Source organism: Candida parapsilosis, contig 005809, assembly GCF_000182765.1.
Source record: "Candida parapsilosis strain CDC317 annotated contig 005809".
NCBI lineage: Eukaryota > Fungi > Ascomycota > Pichiomycetes > Serinales > Debaryomycetaceae > Lodderomyces > Lodderomyces parapsilosis.
This window is the reverse complement of record NW_023503281.1, coordinates 2,620,170-2,640,974: the sequence shown is the minus strand read 5'-3', so window position 1 is coordinate 2,640,974 and position 20,805 is coordinate 2,620,170. Positions and strand designations below refer to the sequence as shown.

General features: G+C 38.5%; 8 protein-coding genes across 8 annotated transcripts; all 8 read right to left on the bottom strand. All coding sequences in view use genetic code 12, as the record gives it.

Moving 5' to 3' along the window:
* Nucleotides 1-484: 484 nt before the first annotated feature.
* On the bottom strand, nt 485-1,327 carry BUB2 (Bub2p; the record flags this gene model as incomplete). The annotated part of the gene is made up of 1 exon (XM_036810182.1): nt 485-1,327. The coding sequence occupies one exon, from the start codon at nt 1,325-1,327 to the stop codon at nt 485-487; it is 843 nt and encodes a 280-aa protein (XP_036666745.1).
* Nucleotides 1,328-1,642: 315 nt separating this feature from the next.
* Nucleotides 1,643-3,136, bottom strand: ALD5 (aldehyde dehydrogenase (NAD(P)(+)); the record flags this gene model as incomplete). The annotated part of the gene is made up of 1 exon (XM_036810181.1): nt 1,643-3,136. One exon carries the CDS (start codon nt 3,134-3,136, stop codon nt 1,643-1,645), a length of 1,494 nt encoding a protein of 497 aa, XP_036666744.1.
* Nucleotides 3,137-4,562: 1,426 nt separating this feature from the next.
* CPAR2_212200 (uncharacterized protein) lies at nt 4,563-6,014 on the bottom strand (the record flags this gene model as incomplete). The annotated part of the gene is made up of 1 exon (XM_036810180.1): nt 4,563-6,014. The coding sequence occupies one exon, from the start codon at nt 6,012-6,014 to the stop codon at nt 4,563-4,565; it is 1,452 nt and encodes a 483-aa protein (XP_036666743.1).
* Nucleotides 6,015-6,125: 111 nt separating this feature from the next.
* On the bottom strand, nt 6,126-7,907 carry DLD1 (Dld1p; the record flags this gene model as incomplete). The annotated part of the gene is made up of 1 exon (XM_036810179.1): nt 6,126-7,907. One exon carries the CDS (start codon nt 7,905-7,907, stop codon nt 6,126-6,128), a length of 1,782 nt encoding a protein of 593 aa, XP_036666742.1.
* Nucleotides 7,908-8,170: 263 nt separating this feature from the next.
* HYU1 (5-oxoprolinase) lies at nt 8,171-12,106 on the bottom strand (the record flags this gene model as incomplete). Its single annotated transcript, XM_036810177.1, has 1 exon — nt 8,171-12,106. The coding sequence occupies one exon, from the start codon at nt 12,104-12,106 to the stop codon at nt 8,171-8,173; it is 3,936 nt and encodes a 1,311-aa protein (XP_036666741.1).
* A 365-nt stretch (nt 12,107-12,471) lies between these two features.
* On the bottom strand, nt 12,472-13,539 carry CPAR2_212170 (ribosome biogenesis protein TSR3; the record flags this gene model as incomplete). Its single annotated transcript, XM_036810176.1, has 1 exon — nt 12,472-13,539. The coding sequence occupies one exon, from the start codon at nt 13,537-13,539 to the stop codon at nt 12,472-12,474; it is 1,068 nt and encodes a 355-aa protein (XP_036666740.1).
* A 440-nt stretch (nt 13,540-13,979) lies between these two features.
* On the bottom strand, nt 13,980-15,248 carry RNR21 (ribonucleotide-diphosphate reductase subunit; the record flags this gene model as incomplete). Its single annotated transcript, XM_036810175.1, has 1 exon — nt 13,980-15,248. The coding sequence occupies one exon, from the start codon at nt 15,246-15,248 to the stop codon at nt 13,980-13,982; it is 1,269 nt and encodes a 422-aa protein (XP_036666739.1).
* A 1,722-nt stretch (nt 15,249-16,970) lies between these two features.
* On the bottom strand, nt 16,971-19,490 carry CPAR2_212150 (uncharacterized protein; the record flags this gene model as incomplete). The annotated part of the gene is made up of 1 exon (XM_036810174.1): nt 16,971-19,490. The coding sequence occupies one exon, from the start codon at nt 19,488-19,490 to the stop codon at nt 16,971-16,973; it is 2,520 nt and encodes an 839-aa protein (XP_036666738.1).
* Nucleotides 19,491-20,805: the final 1,315 nt, after the last annotated feature.

Below are 20,805 nucleotides of genomic sequence, written 5' to 3'. Positions count from 1 at the left end.
TTTTCTGGGCATGGAACTTTATCATGACTTAGTTGGGAGAAAAAAAAAAAAATAAGGCGTACTGACCCCAGTTCCAATAGACTAAATAGCTGGTGCTCATATAGTGGTCAACTTGTGTGCGTTAGTCCAAATGTACTTTTCAATAGAAAATGCACAAGGGTCCAATTATTTTCGCGCAGGAGCTTAATGGGACATTTTGCAGCCATCAGGTTGTTGAGACTTTCAATAAGGCCAGTAAAGGGCCCATATTCGGTTATGAGCATCGGAATTTGTTCGCCGTACTTTCTCTCGCGATGAGATCTTGGCTGAAAGTGTAATGAAATAGCTTCATCGTCATTACATCCAATATTATTTACAATGTATGGATTCAATAATCTTTGATAGAAAAAGCTTAATACATGACGTTGCATTTTCCTCTAGATGTAATGAATACCAAAGCGTCTGGTTACAACGGCTTCCTGTGCGTCTTCCCTCTCCCCATCAATTATTCCCCATCAGCTAAAAATGCCTTCAATCTTTTGGGGACAGATTTATCGTATCCATGCCTTGCAATCAACTCAAAAAGTGGTTTCGGCAACTCAGGTATAAAACTCAAACTCAACTTGATAATTTCATTAGCTTCCAAACTAGGGAAATTACGCAAAATTTTCATTGGTTGTTCCGATTCCAAAATTACCGTCCTATGAATAATCAATTGGGCCACAATGAACAAGATATTCATATGGAACCCATATGCAAATAAAAAATCCCACAATTTCAAAACTGCTTGCAACGGTGGCGTGCATGCACTTAATGTAAGTACTGAGGGAAACGCATAAATCTCCGTTTTCAAAAATTTTGAGTCCAATGCTTCACTTAACACTGGATCAATCAGCTTAAGCACAACATCAACTAGACTAAGACCAGTATGAACACCTTCTAAATTCGGTGTGATGTATAGTGGGATATGGTAGGTGATTACGGAGTGTAGTATAGCAAATGCTTGTGGTTCACTTCGATGACAACTGTATGCAATAGGAGCAAGTAGCACATTGAGCCCTTGAACATAGCCCACATCATTGGTCATTGCAACACATGACAAAATTCTAATTAGCAGATCTTCACTTACTTTTTGATGAAACCTTTGATCATTCATTAATGTACGAAAAGTGTCATTCTTAATTTTCATTCGTAGCTCTTTGCTCAAGCTGTTTTCCAGTTCTGACAATAGCTGCAAGTAATGTTCGGTGGAGAACGTCTGTGTACGACTTAAAATTGACCACACATAGGATCTGTAAGGACATTGGTCATATCCTTCAGGAATTGAAAGTCCTTCTGTTAATATCATGTATCGTAATTGTGATAGACCATTTTCGAGGAAAAGTTGTGAGCTTCCAAGAAAGAGCTCGATAGAGTCTTTTTTCCGTCCTTTCAGCTGTTCATCGTGACCATGTGCCATGATTGAAAACAAAATAAATGTAGGTTATGGATTGGTGAATTGATTTGTTTGTTGTTGATTTTGGTGCTACCAACACTGATCTACAAAAATAGAGCGCTGGGACACAGTAACTGCTATAATTAAAATTATCTACGACGAACTATCTTAACTCTTAAATATCGTTCTCTTTTTTGCTATAGATCATACAAACATTACAAACCGAGTTTAAAACTTTGTGTTTAATCTGATTCTCACAGCTTTAGTTTGAGTGTACTCATGGAACACTTCTTCACCCATTTCTCTACCAATACCAGAAGCACTGAATCCACCAAATGGAACCATTGGGTGGAAATCATTGTAAGTGTTGACCCAAATGGTACCGGCCTTGATTTTGCTTGAGACATAGATACACTTGTTAACGTCTCTTGAGTGAACACCTGCAGCTAAACCATATTCAGTGTTGTTGGCCAATTCAATTGCTTCATCAACAGTATCAAACTTGATCAATGTGACAACTGGACCAAAGATTTCTTCCTTGACAATCTTCATGTGACCAGCAACATCTCCGAAAATGGTTGGCTTGACAAAGTAACCTTTACCGTCAGCTCTGCAACCACCAGTGATGATCTTTGCACCTTGTTCCTTACCTGATTCAATGTATTGTAAAATCTTTGACATTTGAATTTCGGAAACTTGAGCACCCATAAAGGTGTTTGGGTCAAATGGATCACCACATTTGATATTTTCAGCAGCAGCCTTCAATTTCTTTACAACTTCATCATAAACTCCAGATTGAATCAAGACACGTGAACCGGCACAGCAGACTTCACCAGAGTTGTAAAAAATACCAGCAATAATGTTTTTAATGGTATTATCAACATCAGCATCATCAAACACGATATTTGGAGACTTACCACCCAATTCCAATGTCACCTTTTTCAAGTTTGAGTCGGCAGCAGCCTTCATAATGGTTTTACCAACAAGAGTGGATCCAGTAAAAGCAACCTTTTCCAACTTCATGTGGCTGGCAATAGCAGCACCAGCAGTCTTACCAAAACCAGAAATGATATTGACAACACCTTTTGGCAAGCCAGCTTCAACCAATAATTTGGCGAAAAACAAGGCTGACAATGGTGTTTGTTCAGCGGTTTTTAACACAGTTGTGGAACCACTGGCCAAAACTGGACCCAATTTCCACGACAACATCAAAAGAGGAAAGTTCCATGGAATAATTTGACCACAAACCAATGGAACTCTTTCAGTATAGTTGAAATGAGTACCCCCAGTGTTGATGACAGAACCCAAAATCTTGTCACACCAACCAGCACATGATCTAAAGTAGTTGGCAACCAATTGAACGTCACCTTTTGCATTTGAAATGGATTTACCATTGTCCAATGTTTCAATTTGAGCCAAAGTATCAGCATTCTTCTCAACCAAATCAGCGACTTTGTACAATACAGAAGATCTAAGCTCCGGAGCACTAGTTGACCAAGTTTGATAAGCAGCAATTGCGGCATCAACGGCAACGTCAACATCTTCCTCCAATGCTTCATAAACACTGGCAACTACTTCTTCATTAACTGGGGAAATAACTTCAAAAGTTCTCTTTTGTTTTGGGTAGGTAAATTCATTGTTGATGAACAAACCCGTTGGTTGTTTGTAAGTTAATCCGGTTGGGATTTTAACATCAATTTCTAAAGGTAAATCGCCACCCATTGTAAAAAAAATAATCTAGTTGACTGAGTTGTTTTGAATAATGTGAAAGTTGTAATAAAGTCAATTGACTATCGAGAAAAAGAGAAAAGAATACGAAAGTACAAACTCTTGATGAAGGGAAATTTTGTTGGGTATTTATAGCGTTTCTTGTCAGTTGACAAATTTTCGGAGTCAGTTTGCGAGAGAGAGAGAGTGTTGGTCAGTTAACTAAGAGGACAAACCTTTTAAATATTTTGTGGGGTTTTTTTTTTTTTTTTTTTTCGGTTTCCAGTTTTAGTTAATATGTACTGTATATAAGAGTAACAACCCCTATCGAACAGTCTCTCCATCTTGACACGACCTTTTCTCGTCATTCATATATCTATATATCTATATATCTATACAGATACAAGGTGTATAGTCCTCTATAAGTACTACTTTCGATCGTACTATAACATTCCAACGTACCTGGTGCAATTGGCTTCAAAGTTACTTTTTTCAAAGTCTTAAAGTTAATAATGTATAACTACTATATTAGTAATATGCAATGGCGAAACCTTCTTCATCAAAATAAAAGGACAGTGAAACAAAACTTCCTCAATTGCTGTCAACAAGGGCTGACGACTGATTCATTCATTTTGATCAAGTGGGTTTAATTTACATAGCACCCTCTCCCCTTCCCCCACTGGAAATAAGGAAGACAGAACAATAATGATCAGATACTCCATAATTAAAAGTGGGTGAGATTTACTTATGTTGAGTGTGGGCTGCTCTTTCGAATGCATAAGTGCCTAATTGATTCGAACTAAAACAAACTAAATTTTTTACAACCAACGTTCTTTTCTGTCGTTTATTAATATAATAGACTTAGAAATTGATGCCATTTGCAAACTCGGATCAAAGGGAGCTTGTGAAGCCATCATCAACAGCAAATCAAATGACGTGTGCTACACCCTCTTTGTCAAATTTTGTGAATAAGTTATAAGTTTTATATTGGGTCCTGAATTTCTCGGTTTTGCGCGATAACTTACCCTATCGGGTTAATCACCGGTAAGTTTTGATTTTTAATGCATTTGAGGGAATTCTCGGAGTTTGTATTTTGTGTCGTTATTAGACCACCTCCACTTCGACCCACCCATTAAAGAGGAATAACTCGTTCTGCGTCGAGCAATGATAGACAAGTAGATCATGTCAGTACCGTATTGAGCCACAAATTTACAAGAGCTTATCTCAGTGAGGGCCATTTCGGACTTCAGGATGTGGTAAACCAATGGGTTTACCCCACTTCTTTTTGTGTTTAATCAATATGCATCGAAAAATCACCAACAAAGTCCGCATCTTTGCAAGTGAGCCCGCCAGTTCCCGTCTTACAACTTTGTTGGGTCAATAAAAAAAATAAAAAAAAAATCAGTTCAATGAGCAAGGAACCACGCACAGCACCGTATATTTACCTAGCCTTTTTAGTAAAATGTTTGATCGTACTCTCGTATATGCTATTCAACTCAGTCGTTGATACATTTATGGCTTTACTCAACAATGTGAACAACAATTTATCAACTTTGGAATAATCAGTGTCTGCCTCAAGCTTCATCCCTGCATCCATTATATTCTTGAGTGTTTTGAGCTTGGGTGTGAAGGATTCTTCATTATCCATAACCAATTTCGGTATATCCAGTTCCTTTGTAACACCCTCTAGCGTAAATATTTGGAAAAGTCGCCTCTCCATTACCGAAAGATCACCCGTGTCCCCATTTCCCCTCTCATCTTTATACTTTTCCGGCATCAAGTGGTTATAGATCCAATCAGCATAACGTTCAGTTTTATCAACTGACCAATTGAGTAAAGTACCATCACTCACTTCATTGGTATATTCATACTCTTGATTGTATGCCTTGACTTGTTTCAACCAGTCATTAGGTTGAAATTTGAGTTTACCAAATTCAAAATGCATTTTTGTAATGTATATAATGACCACAGTCAAATATACTTCAGGAAAGCACTCAGTGAGCTTGTTTGCACTTTTGATTTTCTTGGGAATTTCGAATCCAGTCTCTTTGCAAAGATGAAGAAATTGGTAAATCAACATAAACAAATCAGGCGTATTCGGTAGGAGTAAAGTATGGGCTAATCTATCATAAATGAAGGGGTAGTAGTAACTGGTAGGAACATTCAACTCTTTATCCAAAATGACTTGACTCAAGTAAAATATTCGTCGCAATATCTGTCCTTCACTGGGTACTTGGTGTGCTTGTAATCTCCCTTGATATGAACCGTGCAATTTTTCCAACTCCTCTGTCGGTAGTAGATTATACGTTTTGAAGAAGGGTACTTTGTCCAAAGTAACACATTCAACAACATCAGTGAGATAAAATGGGTATGCTTTGAGCTCCAAACTGGCCGTATAGATAATACATATCAAATCCAACACATCCAAAGAGCGTTTTCGTTTATTCCCGCTCTCATCTTCATCATGTTCATCTATGTGGTAATAGTGACCCAACGCTCTGCACCAATACGTCTTGACTATATCTGTTAAATCAGATTTAACTCCATCACTGAAATACTGTCGCACCACTGCATCCAACTGGCTCTTCAAAATGATTTGCAAACATCGAAAATATATCGGCAACGCTTCACTCCCAGTTAATTTGTCCAATTTGTGTTTCCTGATCAGTCGTTGACTTGATTGACTGGCAAAATTCCCTCGTTCGTCAACAGCAACAACGTTTAGTCTTCTCGTTTGTACCGGTTGTTGATCTTGATCGTCATTATATTCAACTGCGCCTTCAAGAACGTGGCCGTATTGACAAATGGTTAGACCATCTCTGTTTCTGTATAGTCGTGATCTACAGTTGTCGGTACCGCATACGGGCCCCTTGAACCACAACTGTTTACCCATGGCACTGCATCAATTTGGAAAATTGTGGATAGCAGTCTGGATTTGTACTACATCTTTTTTTTTTTTTTGTTAGCGCGAAAAGCATCTCTATTTCTATACAGTCTTTTTATTCTAATGATTATGCATACACTCATGTTTCTCAATAACATGACCAGAGTTCAACTGTTCATCCAAATCATCATTTGGATCAATCTTGAAAACCTTATCGGGATTCAATATTCTTCTCGGATCTAACGCCAATTTCAATTTTCTCATTGTGTCAATAGTTGATTCACTCAATTCCTCAGAAAGATACTTTCTTTTGCCTACCCCAACACCGTGTTCACCAGTACATGTACCTTCAAGCTGTAAAGCGCGTGAGACCATACGGTCAACCGCGGCATGGACTTTGCTATAGTCAGGTGAGTTGTAAATGATGAGAAAATGACAATTTCCATCACCAATATGACCCAATACTGAGAATTTACCATCAAATCCAGCTTTGATCAAATCATCATTGATTTGGGAGATGGCTTCAGAAAGATTGGATACAGGGACAGCCACATCTGTGGTCCAAATTTGTGTATCATCAGGATTGGCAAGACGACTAGCACCAGCTTGGAAAGTGGACCAAAGACCGTTTCTTCTTGCTGCCCACAACTCGGCGTTTTGCTCAGCATTTTCGCTTCGCTCAACTTTTATAGCATGATTTACATTGGCAATGTCTTCCACAACCCGAGATTGCTCATCAACTGCTTTGGTTGTAGGACCTCCTAATTTGAAAAACAAGGTTGGTTTTTCCAATCTGTGTTCACCATCAGAAGCTTCATTTACAAATGACATCATTGTATCATTCAACAATTCCATAGCGTTTGGTTGGATTCCTTTCCCAATTATAGTCTGAGCTGCCGCTGCCGCGTCCTTGATAGTAGGGAATGCGGCGGTAGTTATAAGCTCTACTTTAGGACGTACGTGTAGTTTCAATGTTATTTCGGTAATAATCCCAGCTGTTCCTTCAGTACCAATGAAAAATCTTGTCAAGTCATACCCAGCACTTGACTTTCTTGGTCTCTGTCTAGTCTTGATCACGGTTCCATCAGCCAAAACAACCGTCAAGTTGACAACATTTTCCTTCATTGTACCATATCGGAAAGCATTAGTTCCTGAAGCGCTAGTCCCCACCATTCCACCAATATTGGCACCAATCCCCGGATCAGGTCCAAACAATAAATCTTTGCCCTTTGGATCGTCGCTCAAATAGTCAGCAAGATCAACCCACCCTACACCTGGTTGAACAACAATATCCAAATCGTCCGGGTGGAACGCCAAAATTCGATTCATTTCAGCAAATGAAATCGATATACTAAATGGCCCTCTGGTGTGAATATTTTGCCCTTCAAGTGAAGTCAACCCAGAACTGGCAACCACAGGGAGTCGATATTCATGAGCAATTTTCATGATTTGAGATACTTGTTCAGTTGAAGTTGGGGTTATAACAACATTGGGTTTTTGTTTATCTGGTTGAGGAGGGTGATGAGTTGAATAAAAGGAGTCATTGTGTGATGATAAAACTTCTGGATCAAACAGAGCATGGTCTTTGCCGACAATATCAATGATTTTTGATAATCCTTGTTTGAATTGTTCTTCATTGGCATAGACTGGTGAGTCCAATGTTGAAAGTGGGGCTGTAGATGCATCTACAGAAACCACCTGAAGTGTAGCGCTGGAAGTCCCTTTGGTTTCTTTCGATTTGTTATAGTATCTTCCAATAAAGTATCCAGCACCTAATGACCCCGCTCCAAGTGCTGCATAATTGAATAATCTCGATCGTGGCGGTTTCAGAGTAGAGCTGCTGTTGTATCTCAAGGTAGCCTTAGCTAGACTGGAAACTCTCTTCCTTCCAATACAAAACATAGCGGTTGATTGCACAACGATGGAGACAAAGGTTAAAACCTTTTTTTTTTTTTCGTAATTTTTCAGTAAAAATGGTATCAATTTATATGAAAAGGTGTGGCGCCAATAGATCTGACACAAAAGCGGAAAGAGCCATTTTTGGTAAAGAATATTCCGAGCTCAAGTCCGATGCAATAAACACGGAGCTTTAGTGCAACATCTACAATCTCTTCAACCAGTCAAAATAATTCTAACTATACATTGCAAACATATGACTCGTTCCTTCAATTTGTCGTTTGGATGTGGTCTCTCATACCAACGGATCCAGTCAACCTTGAAGGAGTTGCTCTTTTAATAGGATATTGAACCCCATTGGACACTTCTTTATTGCCGCTACTTGACTGACCATTCGACTCGGCACAGCCATATCCACCACCGCCTGGGGTATTAATAATGACCCTATCACCTTTGCTAACTTGAACGGTACATTTACCACCCAATGACTTACTCTTGTATCCACCAGAAGGAGACTTGTAGATCCATTTGTTAACACCTCGAGCGCCTTCTTCACCACCATGTAAGCCATAAGGTGCCAATGATCTTCTTTCCATCAAACACGATACTTCTAATGGGTACAAAAACTCGATATCTCTAACCACCCCATCACCACCTTTGTGTAATCCATTACCCCCGGATCCTAATCGCACCGAATACTCATGAAGCAAAACCGGGTATCGTTTTTCGAAAATCTCAGAATCGGTCATTCTCGTATTTGTGGTGTGACATTGCACTACTGATTGACCATCCCAATCAGGTCCTGCACCAGCACCACCACATATTGTCTCATAATAGCCAAAACAAACACCATTCTCCTTGTCATTGATACCAAAGGTGAAATTGTTACAAGTACCCTGAGAACCAGCAGCGGCTTGGAAAGTCTTTAACATTACGTCGACGATCCTTTGTGTAGTTTCAACGTTTCCACCGACAACTGCTGCATCATCCGATGGCGCAACCAAAGACCCTTGCCTAGTCTTGAACTCAATAGGTCTCAAACACCCATTATTCAATGGTATATCAGTACTTATAAGACACCTAAGAACATACAACACAGCAGAATACAAAATTGCAGTGGGAGCATTTAAATTGCCATAAATCTCATCACCAGTCTCACTAAAATCAAATAACGCTGATCCAGTTTCAGGGTTGATCGTAACAGTCAATGCAATAGGTGTACCATCATCAATGTAGTCAATACCTTTCAATTCATGAGATCCAAACTTTTCGTACGCCAACTTAAGCAAGTTCCTTACGGCAACTTCAGCAGTGGATTGAATTCCACCCATGTATAATTTGACAACTTCATAAGTGAAGTCATCAACCAACCGTTGCAACAATACGATACCCTTGTAGTTTGCCGCTACTTGCGCTTTCAAATCGGAAAGATTATCACTCAATGTTCTGGTACCTGATCCGCCAGGATACTTGGCTGGCTCATCTACCAATATTTTGGTAATTCCTTCTTCATCAAACTTACCTCTGACACATAACTTGTGGGTCACAATAGCTGCACCTTCATCGTAGATAGTTTTAGAATTCGGCGGCATTGACCCCGCTGCAATTGATCCAATATCAGCATGATGACCTCTTGATGCAGTCCAAAAGATTGGTTCATTATGTTCATCGAGCACAGGTGTGATGACTGTTATATCAGGTAAGTGAGATCCTCCAGCAATTGGGTGATTAGATACAAGCACATCGCCAGGCTCCAATTTACCCTCCCACATTTTAATCTGTGCCTTGACGGCATATGACATGGAACCCAAATGTATAGGGATGTGGGGGGCATTGGCAATTAAATCACCATTGTGGTCAAAAATTGCGCATGAAAAATCTAATCTCTCTTTAATATTAGTTGAAATGGCGGTTTGTTGCAACGTTCTCCCCATTTGTTCTGCAACTGACATGAATCTATGACCAAAGACTGATAGTTGAATAGGGTCCACTGTAGTTGATGACAATTGTGGCTTCTCTTCTTGCTCCACCTCGATCAACACATGATGGGCCAAGATTCTTGCTCGTGAGCGTGGTTCAATGATTAGTGTTTGAGTATTGTCAATAATAACCGCAGGACCTTTGACAAGGGCTCCTTTTGGTAAATCAGGCAATAAATGCACCGGTGAATCCAACCAACCAAACGTTTCAAAATATACTGGTTTTGTGAATGATGTAGTTGGTGGTTCCAAAGTGGATGACAACTGAGCTGCTTCTTGGTACGGATTGTGCTCTTCTTTGTCCTTTGACTCAACAATCAACATGACTTCAACATCACTAACTAAAACCTCTCTATCCAAATTGAAACCGAACTCATTCCTGTGTCTCTTGATGAATTTTTCAGCAGCATCTGATTCGCCAACTTTAGTAGGAATCAACAAGTGTGTATCACTTCCAACATACCTCATATTCAAAAGAATATCCAATCTGGTACTGAAGTCAGTCAAATTTTGTTTCTGGTAATCTTCTTGAGCAGCGGCAATAAGCAATTCAATCTTAGAATCAAGTGCCGATAAGTTCTCCTTAGCATAAGTGATTGAAGCTGGTGATTGTTTTTCAATGACTATATCAGCAAGTTGAATACCATAAGCCGATAACAATGAAGAGTACTTGTGTACAGCAACGCTCGTGATACCCAAATTCTTTGCCAATGAAACAGCAAACTGTCCACCCGACCCTCCAAAACAGGCTAAGTTATGATTTGAAGTTTCATGACCTTTCGCTTCAGTCATGTTTCTAATAGGCCTAGCCATTGATTCAACGGCAACTTTCAAAAACCCACTGGCAACCTCAACTGGCTTCAATTTGATCCCCTTTGATGCTTGATCTTTGTTGATTTGTTGGGTCAATTCTTTGAATTTTTGATCAACAATTTCATAATCCAAGCCTTGATCGTGATTGGGGCCAAATATTTTGGGGAAATGTTCGGGAACTAATCTACCCAAATACAAATTTGCATCGGTGACAGTTAACGGACCTCCTTTTCTATAGCATGCTGGCCCCGGATCAGACCCAGCTGACTCGGGACCAGTAACAAACAAATCATTTTTCCAAAACAAAATCGATCCACCACCTGCTGCAACTGTGGAAATATCCAATTGGGGAGTTTGCAAGTTGATCTCACTCACAATAGTTTCATGAATGTGCTCATACTGTCCATCATATCTAGAAACATCAGTAGATGTACCACCGGCATCAAACCCGATGGTGGCTTTCCTTGAAGTTTCATCATAACAAGTTTCTCCAAACCCGACCATACCACCAGCGGGTCCTGACAAGATTGCTTTGAGACCAGTAAATTTGTACCAGGGGCATAATCCACCATTTGATTGCATAAACAAAAGCTTGTTGCCAAAAGCGTCCAAACCACCTTCAAATCCAGAACCAAAGTTTTGAATATATTCGTTGATCACAGGTGACAAGTATGCATCAGCAACAGTTGACGATGTTCGATTAACAAATCCAATCATTGGTTGCAATTCATGCGACACCGAGACTTCAAATCCAATTTTTTTAGCAATCTTGGCAATCTCAGCTTCATGTTTTGGATAAGCGTACGCATGAAGTAATGACAATGCAATGGCTTTGATTTCACCTTGATTATAAATTTCCCTGAAATCCTTTTCAACTTGCGCATAATTTGGCTCCTTAATGATTCGAATCGTATCACCAGTGACTCCCTCAGTCAAATTAGGTTGCAGTTTGTCAATAAGTAACTTATCGCCACCGCCTTCAGAAAACCCTTCAATCGTCACTCTTTCATCAATTTCAAGCACTTGTTTATACAAATGACCCAACTTCTTGGCCGTCAAATCGAAAATATGGGGTCTAGTTTGATTTCCAATTACCAAAACATCTTTAAACCCCGTTGTCGTGACCAACAACACATTAGCACCTTTCCTTTCAAGTAATGCGTTTGTAGCAACAGTTGTACCCATTCTTATACTCTGAATCTGATCCAATTTCAACTTGGCACTCTTGGAAATCGATACACGATTTACATGTTCCAAAACTCGTCTTATACCTTCTGTTGGTGCATCTTTGTAATTTTGAGGGTCAACCGATAACAACTTGAATACGTAATCTTCTTGTCCGGGAATTTTGGCAATAACATCGCAAAATGTTCCACCTCGATCAATTGCAATTTGAATTCCTTGAATAGTCATGGATAGCTTTATTGGAGTCCGTCGTTGTGAAAGTTAGATAGCTGAAGTGAATCAAGGAGAATGTAACCGCCTTATATATAGTGTTGATCCAGACGTTAACTACTTTAATCAATCGAGTCCTGTCGCTTACCGCTTAGTTCATACATACAAAGGATAGTCACCTCCCTTGGTATAAACTTGAAGCGCTTATTACCAAATCGGGTACTTCGCGAGATGCATGACAAATCCAATTTTTTTTTTGGAGGGTGCCGTTCGAAACGACTTTGTGGCGCAAACTACATGTGCAAAGTGTTTGTTTTGCGGCAAGTAGAGTCGCCCACTAGACCCGAACAAAATTATGCTCGATAGGTGAAATTTATTGTAGTCTATATACTCAATGAGTTTAGCTGGTTAGTTACGTCGCTTTTGGTGACAAGATTTCCCAATTTGTCATAAACGGCCTCCTCCAAGGATTTATTGTTCACGACAGTACCCGATGCATCATACTCAAGTTCATTCTGATCACTTGTGTTATCTATAATATTCTCTAGAGTATCAGTCTTTTTCTTTGGTATCACATTCCCTAAGGTGTCATACTCCACATCATCATCATCATCGAGGTCGTCCTCTTCGTCTTCCTCATCCCCCTCCTCTTCTTCGTCGCTCTCCAATCCGCCATTGTTTCTATTCACATTGCCCATCATCCAAATATCTTCCTTCTGACCTTGTTCTTTTCTCTCCTTAGCCTCCTTCTCAATCTTATCTAACCACTCATCCTGCGCCTTTAATACCGATTCAGAATCAGTACATTGTTGATACACTTGCAACAACTCCTCATTGATTTTCAAGAATGTTGGCCCCCACGAAAAATTCTCAAGCAACAACTCAGCCCAGTCTGTGTGACCAACTATAGCAAAGCAGGCAGCTAGTGCTTCAACACAATTCAATTTCCACGGACGTCCATAATTTACTGGATTGGCAGCAACTAAATATGGTAAAAGACGTTCATGTTTACCACCAATTTTACCAAACGGTACTTCATCCAATCTTGCCCATGAGCATTCCACCACCGCCGCACCATTCTCTTCAACAATATCTTTATCATTTGGACAAACTGTGGATTTACCATTAGGACTAACGACGACACCTTGAAATTTTTGTCCTACACGTAAATTCTTTATGAGACCTAACCGTTCGAGTTTCTTACCACTGCATCTCTTGGGATCACAATGATCGAAATCCCACATGGCAAGTTTAGTGGGAAACTTGTGCTTTGATTGAGGAAGAGAAGTGTCTTGCGATGTTAAGGATAAAGGAGTGGCAACTGATGTTGATGATGATGCCGCCACTTCTTGTCTTCCCTTTCGTATGTGATGTTGTTTGGCTTTATGCCCATTTGAAGTTCGACTTTTGTTCAGTCTATCCTCACTAGATTTATTCTTCCCTTTCCCCATAGTCCTGAGATGAGCATGGGTTGAAGAGGATTGATTTTGATTGTGTTCGCTTTTCACTAAAGGAGCACTATATGCAGGAGATGCGTATTACAAATGTCGAGTTGCAAAAGTTGATTTTACACATCCAAGACGCCGATTGTTACTCACGAACCTAGGATATCTTGGCCTTTAACCTAACTACGAGAACTCGCTCTTCCTTAAATCAAACATTAAATGTATAAACGAATAGTAAACTAAACGATGGGGATGCCAATTGGAGTGTACCAACCCAGCAATGTGTTTGTTGAGGTTCTATCCAAAACCGGGAAACAAACATGAAATGAAACAAACAATTACAAAGTCAAACAAAAACAAAAACAATCAATATCAACCAACCAAGTCATTAAGAAAAAAAAGGCAAAATATCCATTCTCATAAGATCCAACTCCCTTTGAGCTTTTTTAGAAATCTTCATCAAATGCAAAATCATTGGCATCTTTATTTTCACTCTTGGCCATGACACCAGCCTTTTGGTAATCAGAAACTCTTTTTTCAAAGAAATTGGTCTTACCAGCCAAGGAGATATTCTCCATAAAATCAAATGGATTGGTGACATTGTAAACTTTTTTGTTACCCAAAGCAACCAATAATCTGTCGGCAACAAATTCAACATATTGACACATCAACTTACAATTCATTCCCAACAAACTAACTGGCAATGCATCAGTAAAGAATTCTTTTTCAATTTCAACTGCTTCAGTAATAATTCTTTCAACAATCTTTGGGTCAGGTCTATGTTGTAAATGAGCAAACAACAAGCATGCAAAATCAGTGTGTAAACCTTCATCACGACAAATCAATTCATTGGAAAAGGTCAATCCTGGCATTAATCCTCTCTTCTTCAACCAGAAAATGGAAGCAAACGATCCACTGAAAAAGATACCCTCAACAGCAGCAAAAGCAACCAATCTCTCAGCAAACAATGCATCGGAATCTTGAATCCATCTGATGGCCCAATCAGCCTTCTTTTTAATTTGAGGGATGGTTTCAATAGCATTGAATAAGAAATCGGCTTCCTTTGGATCCTTGATATAAGTTTCAATCAATAATGAATAAGTTTCTGAATGAATGTTTTCCATCATGATTTGGAAACCATAAAATGATTTGGCTTCAGGAATTTGAACTTCAGCAGAAAAGTTTTCCACCAAGTTTTCATTAACAATACCATCAGAGGCAGCGAAAAAGGCCAAGATTCTTCCAATGAAAAACCTTTCATTGTCATTCAATTTCTCTCTCCAATCATGAAGATCTTTACCTAAATCAATTTCTTCTGCAGTCCAGAATGATGCTTCAGCCTTCTTGTACATTTGCCAAATTTCATGGTATCTAATAGGAAACATGACATAACGACGTTTGTTTTCCTTCAAAAGTGGTTCTTCAGCCTCCAATCCTTTCAATTCGTGTCTGTGTACTTTATGAGTGCTCAAGAATTTTTCATGTTCAGCGTTCATATCTTCGAGTTGTTTTTCGTACTTCTTAGTTTCTTCTTCAGTTGCTGGTTTGCTCATGGCGTTTTTAACTTCGTGTATAGTTTGAGCTTCGTCTTTGGCCAATGCTTCAGCTGCCAATTTGTCAGTTAATGATTTGCCTTGTGTGTTTGACATGTCAAGACCAGAAATTTTTCCAGTCAAGCCTCTAGTTGGAGTTTCTTTTGGTAATACTGATGACATTTGTAGATGTGGTTTATGTGTGTGGGGATCTATGGGTATTAATGTGAATTCGAATTGGATAAGTTGAAAAAGAAGAATTGGGGTTGATGTAAGACGTGACGGGACTCGTCTGATTTATATATAATTTTTTTTTTATACGGACGTGTGTTGTGACTATGTCGTGTGTCGTGTGTCGAGTGTGTGTGTGTGTGTGGTTTGAGTTTGTGGTATTCCGAGATATGCAAATATAATATAAACAAAAATAATAACAACCTAAAACTAAAGCTAATGATTGATGATGAAACTATGATACAAAGATGCAAAAGCAACGACTGTTTGTTGTTAAGAAAGGGAGTGTGCTATTTTTGGTGTACTTTTGTGATGTGATGTTTAGCTCTTAGTTGGATTTGATTTTTTTTTTTTGTAAGAAGTGGTTTCCGTGATGAACGGGAGAATTTGAAATTTTAGACTTACTTTTGGACTCACATGCACTACTTACAATAACAACGAAGCTGATCTATACACTACAGACCCCTATATACACAACTTCCATAGACAATTCCAAGAGTTTAAGCAATGAAATTGAATCAAAATTGTAAAGCAACTAAAACTATGTTGTATAGTTGCATATTGTACATCAAATGTATGTTTTGATATGAACCATATTAAGTAATTTTATGTTTCTTTATTTTGCAACTTACCCACAAAATCAAAATCAAAACACAAGAGTGGAACGACAATTGATGAACAAAAGCCCGAAAATTAAACCAAACAAATCCCACAATAAGAAACAGGCAATACACGTACATTTTCTCAACGGAATGTATATGGAAACAACACGTCCGCGTCTAAAATATTCAAACAAAAAACACGTGGTATATTCAAGAAAACTGCACTCTTAGTGCCAAAACAACGAAACCACAGCAACAGCAACAACAACTTCAACCATCGATTTCACCAAATGCAAGCTTACAAATATGACATTGTACTCAATAGTAAGTTCTTACTAATGATAGTGCTTTATAAAAGACTCACACGCCACGTTCATTTGTGCAAAGTTACACGTCTAAAAATACAACGCGAAAATTATACAATAAGGAGCGTCTCTTATTTCTCTTTGAGCGCATCCATCACAAAATTGAAATACACAGACACAGAGAGACATTGTTGTTTAGCTTTAGCTTTTGCCAAGTCCTTTTAAATCACAGTTTACTGATGAAACGCAAAGTTTAAGCAAGACCGGCTCCTCGACTTTTTGCTCGGGATCGATGGCGACTCGGTTCCATTTATGGAATGCTTATCGCTTATTTGATCAAAATCTAGAAACTTGAATAAGTACAACAACTTATTTTATCTTTCCGATCTTCGGATTATCAAAGTTAAAATACAAACACGCAATGGTTGCTGGTCTATTCTCCACAAGTTGCAAATCACGCAATAACATCCATGCATCTACTCTTTATCATCCAATGCGATATGACGCACCTACATTCCCATTCTTTTTCACTTAAAAATCAAATAGCAATTTCAGATAACATTCTATAAAAAAACAGCCTTATAAGCGAATGTGGTCATACACGTTCTATTTGTTTAGATACCAGCAAAATAGTAGAGAATGTCTTTAGCAAAGAACTTGAATTGTTTTCTTAGCAGAATGAATGTTTTCAATAGTGAAGGGGAAATGCCCCTGTCAATGAAAATGAACGATAACAACCAAATCGTAGCTACAATCCTCAACCTCAATCAAACACTCAATGGACTTGTTATTCTTGGTGATCCTAAATTGATTGGGTCGCCCAAGTTCAACAGCAAATTATCATCACCATCAGCCCCTCCACCACCATTGATACTTTCAACCCCACTTAAAACAGGAGAAGTAAGTTCATCAAAATTGACATCCAATCCTTCATACAATTTCCTCACATCTCCATGTCCTCTATATGCTTTACCATGATGATGACGACGATTTTCCATCAATGCAAGAATCTTGTCCCGCAAAATATCCTCCATTTCAAATTGGTTCATGTTTAAACGGAAATACTCAGCAAATGCATCTTGGGCATCACGTGTAGACAAGTATTGATAATGAGGTAATGAAGGCAATCCAAACAACATTGAATCAGGATTAGTCTTTTCACTAGCCAAATGGCGTGGACGACCATACAATTTAAACGAATCAATAATGGGAATGAAATTGCGCACCATTGTTTCAACTGCATTGACACCAGGATGAGGTATTGGCATTATATACATCGTGTTTGTAGAAGCAAAATCCTCGGCATGTTTCTTGAAAAAGGTTGAATTGGTTCTGTTTAAATCAAATTCAGTGGTGGTTTTACTCTTGGGTTTAAACCTCTTTGTCTTTTCTGAATTGGATGCATTTGATATTGATCGATCTCTGGTTAATGGGGTAGCAGTGGTTGGTGAATTGGCAAAAAATGAATTTGTCGAGTTTAGTGAATCTGATCTTGAGCGAGAATCTCCACCATTGAGTTTAGGAGTCGATGGAACTTGTAAGTTGTTAGCATTGGTGGTAGCGTTGTTGCCATTATCAGCTAAAGATGAAAGGGACTTGTTGGATCCTGAACGTGACATTGATGCATAATTCTTTGCAATGAGTTTCCTAGGTGACAGTTGTTTATCCTCATGATTATTGTATGGAAACAAATACTCATACAGCTTGTTTACATGAATCAGACCCGATGCACTCATGATTGAATTGAAATCAATCAAGTTGGATTGTTCTGGGTACACATTGAACAAACTTGTCAAGTCACTGATATAAGCAATGAGATGCTTCTTTTGCATCTTTTTATCCAGTGGATAAATTTCAATCCTGCCTAAATGGTGCTTATCACTTGGTAAAATAACCATGTAAACTTTGATCCATTTAGTGGAAATCTCTGGCAATCTAATATTACACCATTCATACTCAACAAATCTCTTTTTATGAGTGAGCAATACATGGATATCCAGCAACTTCGACCCTCTGGAACTCAACAACACAGCAGTAAATGCTTCATTTAATTTAGTGTATTCAAACTTGGACAACGAAATTGCACTAATCCATTTGTTGAAGTCAAGTTCATTATGGAACCGAATCAAAACACTTGAATCCTCACGATAATCCTGCGATATACGAAGTTGTAAATCACCGAGAAATTCCACTCTAAAATCAATCAAATTGATATACTTTGGTCTAAACTCATCATTCCCATCCTCCATTGTATACTCATCATCCAGTGGTCTCCAAATGGCCAACTCATTACCAGTCAATTTAGCATCAACTTCAAACCAAGCTTGTTCATTATCCATACGTACTGGTACTTGAAATGAACCAATACAATAAGTTCTCAATCTTTGTGCATTGAGCAAATTAACAATTGGACGAAACTCGGGGGACAAGTTTTCCGTTTGCAGTTTATTCTGTAATAACAACGATTGGCCAGTTATTGAATTCAACAGGTGTGAATCAATGTCGGATAAATCATTTGAAAAAAGTCGCGATTGACGTACAAATGACGATGGAGTTTTGCGGGCTTTTTCCGACAAAGTGCGTCTGGGCAGATTAATGGTTGTGTCTGAAAACGCATCCGATAATTTCGACAGGTGACGCACTCGTGGTGATGTTTGATTAGGAAACTGTGAATAAGTGGGTGAGTTTAATGAATATTGGTCGTATATTGATGAAACTTCAGTTGATTCAGCATTAGTGTTGGACCCATTCATTTTAGACGGCAACAATTTATTTTGCGTTGATGCAGAATCGGCACTAGAACTGCTATTGTCGCTATTTGCCAAGGCAAAAATCGGTTGTACAGGTTTTTGTTGTTGTGCAGGATTGCCGTATTGGTAGTTCGGTTGTGACTGTTGCTGCTGCAGTTCTTGAGTGAAATCACCGAAATTTGCCAGTTGTGATAAAGGAGATCTTATACGTGGTAATGCAGCTGGTGATGGTTGTGTATATGTAGTACCAGTAGTATCAATTTGTGGTGGTGGGGCTCTGTTCGATACTGGAGATTTCGGTGTAATGTACTGCGGTGACACAATATTGCCATTATATTGTGCGGAAGGTGCGGAACATGAGGTGGCTGTTGTTGTAGAACCTTGTTGTTGTGTATCACGAGGCTTGGGGTTATACAATGGCTGTTGTTGTTGCTCCTCCTGGTTCTGGTTGTTGGTTGCAAACTTCTTTTCAGAAGAAGCACCTTTTGATTTATTAAGCAATTTCTTTGGTGAAGAAAGTAGACTACTAAAGGACATTTTGAGGAGAAAGTGACGGTGGATCTGTCTTAGTTGGAAATAAAGACAAGTATGAAGCGGTGACTTGGTTTCAAAAGATGGAGGATAAAGAATGAGAACAACAAGAGAAGGAATCTAGAAAGAAGAAGTAGAACAGACAGTAAAAATAGGGAAAATATATCTAACTATATAGGAGATAATTAGGTTCTCCCATACTAGATAAAAAAACTGAACCGGTTCTTTTTTTTTTTTTTTTTCTAAATGAGAAGAAGAAGAGAAAAAAGAGAACAATAAGAAGTTGCACAAAATGCAGCAAAATGCTTTTTAGAATTAATTAAAATCCACAGTTTTTATAGCAAGGCAAGCACTAACAAAAACAGCAAAAGCCAAAAAGAGTATGAGGAACTTATTGGGGTACCCAAGATCTCTTTCTCTCTACATTTCAGTATAGTTACAAGAAAAAAGGAACCAGTTAGGTTGTTCCTAATGCTCAAGAATTTTTTTTTTTTCTCTCTTTCTTTAAAGCAATTTTAATAACCGAAGAAAACGAAAAACATAATTTCACTTGCGATAGGTTTATTGTGTTCAATTTTTTTGTTTTTTTATTTTTTCATTCATGTTTCAACTTAAACGCACACATACTTTAAGGAACAATTTGTTTAAATTGCTGTTATGTAGAAACCAGTCCAGCCGCGTGGGTATATATATATATATGTTATAGCAATTATCGTGTGACCCCATCTTGCTTTCCATCGGTTAGTTTAAGGAAGGTATACAAAGTTTGCACTGGTTGAGAAAAAAAGAAAATGAAAACAAAGACCGAGCAAACTAATCAAATGGTACAAAAAAGAAGAAGGTGAGGATAAGCCATCAACACACTCACATAGACACTGCCTTTCTCACGAGAGGGGAAGTGAAGGTGAATCGGAACAGAGTTCAAGAGAAAGATATTTTGCAGCAGTGTGGAGAATACTGTTTAGAAATTGAATGATGCATTCATCAGTGACAGCAATCGAAATCGAAAAAAAAAATATAAGAAAAAGAATTGCAATTTGCAAGAAGTATCACTTCCTTTACGGAATATGTATTTCATGTTTCAACTGACTTTTATTCAAAGAAACGTGAGAGAAACTCATCTAGAATCATTACATTTTATGTGGACATTTGACAATAAATCGATGATGCAAACAGCACAAATTGGACAAAATAAACTTTGATTTCTCTCTCTCTCTCTCCCTCTCTCTCTCCGCGTGGTTATCTATAGATCTCTTAGTTTAGTTTTGTGACTAACAAGGAAAATCTACATTCACCCAACAGCCAAGGGTTGAGGAGTGGT